The sequence below is a fragment of the Macaca mulatta genome, chromosome 5, assembly GCF_049350105.2.
Source record: "Macaca mulatta isolate MMU2019108-1 chromosome 5, T2T-MMU8v2.0, whole genome shotgun sequence".
NCBI classification, from domain to species: domain Eukaryota; kingdom Metazoa; phylum Chordata; class Mammalia; order Primates; family Cercopithecidae; genus Macaca; species Macaca mulatta.
This window is the reverse complement of record NC_133410.1, coordinates 130,573,421-130,582,727: the sequence shown is the minus strand read 5'-3', so window position 1 is coordinate 130,582,727 and position 9,307 is coordinate 130,573,421. Positions and strand designations below refer to the sequence as shown.

The window sequence follows — 9,307 nt, the reverse complement described above, 5'->3', positions numbered from 1 at the left end:
ATAATTGGTCAGCGTTCTCCTTTGAAAACTGGCACTAACCACTTGGCCTCACAGCAATAAGATTTCCTGGAAAGCCAGAGAAAGGTTATGGAATGGAAAGAAAGCAGGAGGGCCCGGTCTGGGCCAGGAGTTGAGGATGCCGTCGAGGCAGGCAGCAGTAGCCATGCCTAGGTCACTCTTGGCACTGTTCTGGCGCTCAGATTGCCCGAGCAACGGGGATGCATCTGACTTCTGAACATTCCTCCTGTTCTGTCAACTCCCAAGGTTCAGAGTCCTGGAGACAAGGATATTTGACTAAGTTTCTGGCATAGCTCTTCTTGCCCTCCTCCCCACACTGTATCAGGAGTGGGTAAAAGATATATCTGATCCCCTTGGTTTCCGTAACAGGAGGTGGCAAGGGAAAGTAGGCACTGGGATCTGTCTTCTTGCCAAGATTACATAAAATGGAGAATTCCATCCGTAGGAACATGTGGTGCTTAGAGTGGAGGTGTGTGGATTCTGGGCGGTCAAAAAAAAAAAAATCACAAATCTTTGCTAAACTTGTATAAGACTTTAAATTTCTCTCAATAGCCCCACGAGCAGTGTTGTGCTGGTTAATGTAACAACTGCCTGCCTGGTCCTGATTTGTAGCATTTGTCTATTTTCTCAAGGCAAACCCACTCATCATAGCTAATTTCAAGCTACCAACACGACAGCACTGAACACAGCTGGGAAGAGATGCGCAGTAACATACCACTATGCAGCATCTTCACCACACAGCTACAACACATGGAATTAACCTCAAGTGCACAGACAGCAGTGAAATGTAGTACGTGGTTTTTGCCTTTGTACCAAACTAATAAAATAATTAGAAAGTGATGAGTTTTGAGTATTAATTACCTTTGTTGTTAACATAATTGTAGCTTTATATAATTTAACTTTTAATAATAGCTGGAATTTAATAACTGGTTTACAAAATTTAACAATCAGCTCCTGTGAGTCATTATGAGCCAGCTCCAGCATACCACTGCCTTGAAGTGGATCAATATCATGTTATTGAGAGAGAGACAAAGAGAAAATGAAAAAAAAGATTCTTTTCGTTTATGCACTAAGATGCTTGGTGGAGAGGCCTAGGGCCTGGAAATTTTGTTCAGTAGCTTGTAGCATTGGGGGCCCTTGGTAAAAGAATAATAACAGTATCTGACGTTTATATAGCAAAACACATTTTTATTTAACATTTGCTCATTTTTGAGCCTCACAACAAATCCAAGGGAAAGATCAGCAAGGCATGTCACAGAGGAGGGGACTGAGAGTCATTAAGCAAAAGTGACCCCTGACAGGTAGAGCGGACACTAGAATCAGGTCCATGAGACTTGCAGTTCACACACTGTTTTCATACCACCCTGTCTCTCTGAACCCCTGTCATCTCTGGAGCAGCCACTTACTACAGTCAGGGATGTTGTCAGGCCTCATCCTCAGAATTCAGTCCAGGAGGCAATTCCGCATCTTCATAAACAAAGAATAAAATAAAGTTAGGCCTACAAATGGGCAATGATAACTGGCTGTATTAGCAGCTGTCATAGCTGACTCCAAGACCGGCCCCAGTGATCCTCACTCCTTGGCGTTCATGTTCTTGGACTCCTACACTGAATAGGGCTGACCTGTGTGACCAGTGGGATAGTGACCACACATGACTTCTGAAGCTAGTGGTAAAGAGCACTGCAGCCTCTGCTTTGTTTTCTTTCATCACTTGTTCTGGGGGAAGCCTGCAGCTGTGTTGGAAGCACCTATGGAAGGGAACTGAGGCCTCCCACTAACAACCAGCCCTACCTGGCAGCCAGCGAGTGAACCATCCTGGAAGTGGATCCTCCACCTCCACACAAGCATTCAGCTGAAGGCAGACCTGGCTGACATCTGAACGGAGCCTTATGAGTAACCCCACACCAGAATCACCCAGCCAGTGCTCCTACATTTTGGACCCACAGAAACTGTGAGCGATGATCAATGTTTGTTGTTTGAAGCCACTACATTTGGGTTTAATTTGTTGCGCAGTAATAGATACACTGAACAGCTTTCAAAGCTGCTCAATATGGGCTTCGGGTCACGTCAACTAGATACAGAAAGGCTTTAGGGACTCAAGAAACACTTTGAGTAAACTTGTTTTCCTCCTTTCACCAAAGAAACTGAATTTGAGGCCAATATTTGAAAACTTTGTGCTATATCACTACCGAAATACGTTGTATTCTTAATGCCTTTCCAAATGACCTGTTGTCCATAGAAAAGTACATTCAACATTGAATGCATCTGCTACTCTGAAGAGCAAGACAGCTCGAACAGGAATTCACTCAGACATCTCATAGCACGAAATCATCTCATAGCCTTTCAGACCCCGTCTTCACTGTCACCTTTCATTCTTTTGGGTCTCTGGGCCATGGCAACCCCTGTCTTTTCGGAAAGCAGGAACGGAGGGATATAACGAAAGAAATGAATTCGGAAGACAGGGGGCTAGGGACCCTACTGGATGTTGGAGGGGAACTTTTAAATCATTTGCAAAACACCAGTCCCGACCTCCCCTGGGAGACTGAGCCGTTACCTCTTCTGGCGTCCCTGCCAGCGGAATTTCGCTCCTAGGGAAGTCGCTCGCGTCCTCGAGAGCACCTGAAAGGATCTCAGCGAAGCGGAAGGCTCTGGTGCCAGCGGGGAGAGTCGGCGCCGGATTTCCTCAGCTTCTTGGCGCGTTTCCTCGGAGCCGGGGGAGGCAGAGCACGGACCCCGGAGTCGGCGCCCAAAGCGGCACGGCCTCGCGAGGGGCGGGAGTGCGGGGAGGTGGGTGTGCGGTCGGCGCGCTCGCCCTCCAGTTGCAGCCCGTGCTGAGCGCGCACGGCAAGCGAGCGCCGGCGCCTCCAGCATGGAGTGGGAACTCAACTTGCTGCTCTACCTGGCGCTCTTCTTCTTCCTGCTTTTCTTACTTTTTCTCCTGCTCTTCGTGGTCATCAAGCAACTGAAGAACTCCGTGGCCAACACAGCCGGGGCGCTCCAGCCCGGGCGCCTCTCGGTGCACCGTGAGCCTTGGGGCTTCTCCCGAGAGCAAGCGGTGTGACCTGAGTGCGGGCACTGGCGGGAGGGCACCGAACTGCGCGGGCCCTGGGCTGGGTCTCCGCCTCAATTCTGCGTCTTCGTGGCCTCCCAGTTTCCAGGTGCGGGGCTCGGCGGCTCTGACGGGTCGGTTCCGGCGTGAGGCGCAGGTACCCGCGTCTCCGCTCCTGTGGGAGGCCCGGGGCTCGCAGAGCGTTCGGGTGCCAGGGACGGTGGGTGTATGGGGTCTGGGCTGGCGCTTTGCTCTTCGGGAGGGACCTCAAGTTGTTCCAGGGCTGGGAGAGATGGCGAAAAGAGAATTCGCCCCTTGGAGCCGGAGTGACTTTGGACAACAGCAAGCTCTTTTCGGTTCAACTGCATTTTAGTTATACCCAAGGAGTGGAAAAGTAAATTATTCGGGTAATTCAGTTTAGCTATTTTCGAACAAAATCGAAGGTTAACCTGAATATCCACATTTTTGAGAAAGAGTGTGTGGGCTTTGGGACAGGTGGCAGGAGGAAACAGCGCACTTGAAGTATTTTAAAAATTGCTTTAAACATTTTTGCGCTTTGAGAGATGGTAAATGGAGTTCGTCTGGTGGTGCTGGGGTGGGGCGTGGGGGAGGGAAGATTCAGTCGCCCATTTGGAGGGAGGAATCCCTTCCTCCCGGTGTTCCTTACTCATATTCTAGCCACCAACCACAGTTAGTGTCTGCGGATTGCAGTGCAGGGTAGGTTTGGAATCTGGGACAGCGGATGGTGAACGTTACAGTGAGAGTCATTTGAAAGATGCCTTAGGGTTTGCCGGTACGTGACCTTTTGGGTGATGGCCTGGAAAGCCAGCTAAAAGAGGTACTGTTTGCATAGCGTAGGGAAACAGGAAAAAGGACGGAGAGGCGGGTCTGTGGTTTCAGTTTAAATTACTAGAACTTTTGCAGAATATGGGCGGGCAGGAGCAAACTTGAGTACCAGTATGCCCTAAGTACCCTCTCGGTAATGTTAGTTTGGGAAATATCTTCATCCTTCGGAAGCTTTTCCCTGGATTTATGTCGTCTCTCTTTCTAGAGCCGAGCTGCTGCCCTTGACTAGTGCATAGAGGACCACAGCTGCAATGACAGTTTGGGCCTGCAAAAAGAAGGCTGGAACAACGGGAGATGGAAGCTTTCTGCAAATGGTAGGTTGGGATGGCACATGGTTTCACGTTGGCCTTAGTTATGACTAAACTTCTAAAGATCCAGGGCCTAAAAACATGTAGGTTCAGGATGGGGGAAATGGGCACAAGGAAGGAAAGGGCTCTCTCCCACTCAAATCTGGTGAGCTTCTACCAGAACTACAAAGCCAAACTGACTCCTAACTCATTTCGAGAATCAGTGTCTCAGTAGAGGATTGTGGAAATTTGACTGAGATGTCAGGAGTGTTTGCACTTTTAATAATCATTCTGCCCTTTTGAAAAACAGTGCGGGGGTTCATGGGATGAAATATGTGATGCAGATAGACTCTGTCTTCAGTAAGGGAGGATTTGGGTTAGTCATATCAGTGTGGGATAAGCTAAGTCATAACTGTAGTATTGAAAATACTAATTTTAGACACAAAGAAAGACCATATAGAGAGGGTAAAAAATGAAATACTAAAGTTTGCCTAAGTTGATAATATAAAAGTGAAGTGTAAGACAATTATTTTGATGCTTTAAAGGAAAAATAGTCTCAGGTGAATAATTTTGGCCCAAGACATCAGATAATTTCCCACTTTCTATTTCACTCTCCCCAAATAGGCCCGTTCTTAATAAATAAGTGGTTTACTTTAATTATTAGGGTATGAGCAAATTCTCACCTCTTTATCAGAGTTATGGTAAGACTTGATTTGAATTCTCAGTTTGAATTCCCTGAATCAACTGCAGTGATTCTGTATTGTGCTTTGAACAATAGTTCTCTAATTGGTTGATATCTCCGCAGTGGCATTTAGTTAAAGGGTTGTATAGTTAATACGGACATTGAAGATGAGTGTGGGAGTAATTAATTAGCAATGATAGTTTTTGTAAGGATTGAAAACAATCATTTCACACTTTAGAATAACCAGAATGGAAATTATTTTAACCACATGCTTGGCTTCTTGAGTTTGCAATCTTTTAATCTTCCTAGCACCACCACTGGTATCCATGAGTTTAACCTGCCCATCATTCTTCCTAGACAGGAGACTATTGAAAAGTCAGGGTGACTAGTTTATTACCATCTGAGTATTAATCCAATCTCTCAGCTGGTTCTACTGACTCATGTTCCTAAGAAAGCAGTGGTGCCTTTCTATCTTGTGTCCAGGGTCATTTTATTACCTCCTTGTAATCAAATTCATTAATGACCAAGTTCCCATTTATCCAGGCCACAATGAATATTTATTCCTATTACTCAACCTCTGCTTGGAACTTGACTCTAAGCTCTGGGAATTAAGGTAACTCACATTTGCTCTTAGATCTTGCTGCTGTTGATCTCCTGCCCTGCCCTTGCTTTGTTAGAGGCTCTGCTTTTGAAACTTTGACACCTGTAGATGAGCTGTCTTTTGCTATTTATTTAATTATTCAATCATCATTTTTCCAAGACCTGACATAGACCGACCTCCCAAATTAGGACTACTTTCAAACTCACATTTTTGGCTACCTTAATGCATTTTTGACTTAGATCAAATACTCTGACACCCACAATGATCTAGGTTTCAGGCTTCTACATGTTGGCTACTCCATCCCTTGACCACCCCCTGTTCTGACAGTCACTATGGGCCAAGTCTATTTTTAAAGACTGTGTAAGTATGAGACAGACATTAAAGCACTTGAAAAGTCAAGAATATTTAAAATAACTGCTTATTATATAAATGTAACTTCATTATAGAAGATTCCTATGTTTTATTTTCAATAAAAAGGTTTTTAGTGATTCTTCAGCAATGTTAGAAGGTGACTTGAATTTCTTACATTATAAGGAAATGAGCCATAATTCTATTATGTAATATTTGTATTTTATTTCAAATATTATTATTTCATCATTGTTTCTAAATTTCAGGTGTTTAAAATGGCTTCAGATCTTATCAAGACAATCTTGGTTGTTGCATTAGTTTCCAAACTTGTAAGTGCAATGGATCTGCAGTTCTACTTGGCAAGATAACCATTTTAAGTTGAATGAGAATGACATCACACTCACACCTGCAAAATCTAAAATGTCTAATAAAGTAGATTCCTATGTCTGAACTTCAATTTTAGGGCACAGCTGTAGATGCAGAACTGATGCCATCTGGTGTGATTCTACAGAATAAGAGAGAAAATTTACCCAGAGTGTGCCATGCACTGGCTTTTCTGGGAATGGCAAGGTGCCAGGATTTGTTTTTGGTTCGCCTGCAGGGGTGGAAACTTGGAACTAGGTGAGTAAAAAATATGAAATACTCTATTTTTAGTTTGACATTCTGTATTTCCAATTTTGTCTATAGTTTCAAAATCAGTGCAATGGAGTTAAATTTTAAATGACCAAAATTTTAAAGTTTGTAAATGGTTAAACCATTTAGAATAGTGGGAAATGTTTGTTTTTTTCTAAGTCACACTTACTAATCTAGAGACTGGTAGAATACTAAAGATACTAATGTAATACATAAGGTATCTACACAGTGCTGTACTTTGTTTTTAATTTTAGCAGCTACTCCGAGTTATTTGTGCATATTTAAGCTAAATCCACAATTAAAACTCTAGGATCATTAGAATGTCACTGTCAGGTGTCTGTGTCACATACAAGGGAAGGTTAAGAATTGAGTTGTAAATCTTTGATGTAGTTTTTTTTTGTTTGTTTGAATCAGTGAAATACATTTCTCAGTCCTCCACTTTTTATTTTGTCTACACAAAATAAATAATGTTATGGGTTAATAATGATCTGATTAAGTATCTGAGTCATGAGCATCTTCCCATACAGGAAGCTGGATTATCAGAAGGGCATTTAGACCCAGTAATCAGAACCTAATAAGCATGCAGGAAAAGCTTTCTGATGGATTAAAGTTTAAAAAAAAAACCCTCTTATTTTCCTTAACAGTAGCCACTTTGTATAATGAACCCAAACATTTCTGCCATTCTTGGTCTGTATAGACAGATCCTGAAGACATGGGTGGGTTTGAGCTAAAACCTTTATCTGTGACTTTTGTTTTGTTAGTATGACTCTGAAGTTACTTGAATTTATTGAATAGGTACAGATTCTTCAAGCAAGATGTCTTTTCCTTTCAGATGAAAATCACACTTTCCTATTGGGAATCAAGATGAATTTTTATCTTGATAATGGAATAGGAAGTTTTGGACTGAAGAGCGGCTTAAACAAATTAGAGGGTTTGTTCTTTTCTCATAGAACAAGGAGGTTAGAGGCAGGCAGCTGCTGGTGTTGGTTCAGCAGCTCACGGGTGTCAGGCTTAATTAAGGTGGCTGCTGAGGTTCCTTTGGCTTTTTCCTCCAGGTTCCAAGATGGTCCCTGCAGCTGCCCACAAGAAGGAGGAGGAAGCCCACAGAGAAAACGGGGCATGCCAGTTCGAATCCACTTGCTTTTTAAGAGCTTCCTCAGCAGGCCAATAGCTTTTGCCTTCATCTCATTGGCCAGAACTGTGTCATTGGCTACTGCTATCGGCAAGATTGTCTGAGAAATGTAGTTTTCGTAGCTGGATATATAACTGCCTTTGACAAAAATCCATTTTCTCTTGATGAGGAAGAAGATGGTGGTGGATCTTGGGAGGACAACTAACATTTTATGCCCTGGCTACAAAATACAGTTGCAGAGGAGCATAAAGTTCAAAAAGATCAAAACTCTAGTTCCTTCACAACTGTCAAAGCTCCAAGCAGCACTGCTCCCCTCTGACAGAGTGAGCAGAGTGAAGGCATGTCAGGTGTTCTCACAAAACTCTTGACAGGACTGACCTCTCTTAGCCAATATCCTTGTCCCACATCAGGATTTTCTAGAGGGCCCTGGGTACCTGCGCACTTCCTTGGTGGCCATAACCTCTTTATGGAGGGTTGGTGTAGGATAAAGAATGTTCTACCACGCTGCTCCCTCATCTGCATCATTTCTCTCCTCTCTAATTATCCTGTCAGTTATATTTTGGTGGAGTCTGGGTTTGTGTATTTGATTCCTATAAAAAGACCGTTGCTTTCATGCATGGAGGAGGGGAATCTATGCAGAGAAAGGCTACCTTACTCCTTTCTGTGACTCCACCACCGGTCTAGGAATATCCTGGGAGAAGAATTGCCTCTCAAAGCTGCTTCTATAAGCAGCCTACATCCTAGCTAAGCAAAGAAGAAACACTTCCCACATCCAGGGCTGTCTAAAAGAACTTTCTGTGATGACAGAAATGTTCTATATCTGCAGTGTCCAATATGCTAACCATTTAGACACATGGGGCTAGTGAACACTTGAAATGTGGCTAGTGTGACTGAGGAAGGAAAATTTAAATTTTGTTTAATTGTAATTAATTTAAATTAAAATAGCCAAATGGGGCTACTAGCTTTTGTGTTAGATAGCACAGTATACTTTATTCTCTTTCTTGCGTTGTAGAACCAGCTGGGAGAGGTGTGGGTCAGTCATGGGCTTGATGTCCCATGGTCTTCACTATTCTAGCTTGCCATTGAACTTGTCTCCCAGAGGAAAAGAAAGAATGGTATTTGGAATTAAATTCAAGATGTTAACTTGACATCTATATATTGCACATATTCCTGTGTAGTGCATGGAATGGTCTCCTGGGAGTACCTGTGATTGATTTGAGTGATAACTGATCTTGAAGAAATGGCAGTACGGCTCCACTTCACCTTCCTAGTGACTATTATGTGTTCCCAGTCAGAGTGACTCAGCAGAGATTATTTTGTTCTCTTGTGCAGTTTATTCTGTGTCATTTTATTTTTGTAATATTGTGGCAGCTAAATGATTATTCTGTGTATGTTTTTCAAAATATTAGGTGGCTTATATTTTTAAAAAGGCTATGAAATAAAAATAAACTATATGTAACACAGTTTTTCATGTGGCTTTTTATTGGTGAGTTATTATTACCGAACTTTGTTAATGGTCAATTGGAATGAGATTCATAGATAGAAATATTTATTTTCATGTTAAATTTACTTTTTAATGGGCAAATTTATATGCCAATTAATGTTATCTTCTTGAAATATTAAATGATTCTTCCATTATATTCAGAGTTTGGATAAAGTATGAAGGTTGTATAATATTACTGGATTAGTTCTTATGTATCTGGTTGTTTCA

General features: G+C 42.7%; 2 protein-coding genes across 3 annotated transcripts; one reads left to right on the top strand and one right to left on the bottom strand.

Annotated features, from left to right (window-relative positions):
* Positions 1-1,185: 1,185 nt before the first annotated feature.
* Positions 1,186-2,889, bottom strand: LOC106998484 (uncharacterized). Its single transcript, XM_015139156.3, has 2 exons — positions 2,573-2,889; positions 1,186-1,485 (listed from the first exon to the last, which is right to left on the bottom strand). The coding sequence occupies exons 1-2, from the start codon at positions 2,887-2,889 to the stop codon at positions 1,455-1,457; spliced, it is 348 nt and encodes a 115-aa protein (XP_014994642.1). The 3' UTR covers positions 1,186-1,454.
* On the top strand, positions 2,816-9,061 carry TMEM155 (transmembrane protein 155). 2 transcript variants are annotated; one of them, NM_001384279.1, is given in 4 exon segments: positions 2,816-3,176; positions 4,119-4,227; positions 6,295-6,452; positions 7,520-9,061. In NM_001384279.1, a coding segment is annotated over 1 exon segment (192 nt). In that variant the 5' UTR covers positions 2,816-2,887; the 3' UTR covers positions 3,080-3,176; positions 4,119-4,227; positions 6,295-6,452; positions 7,520-9,061.
* The last annotated feature ends 246 nt before the right edge of the window (positions 9,062-9,307 follow it).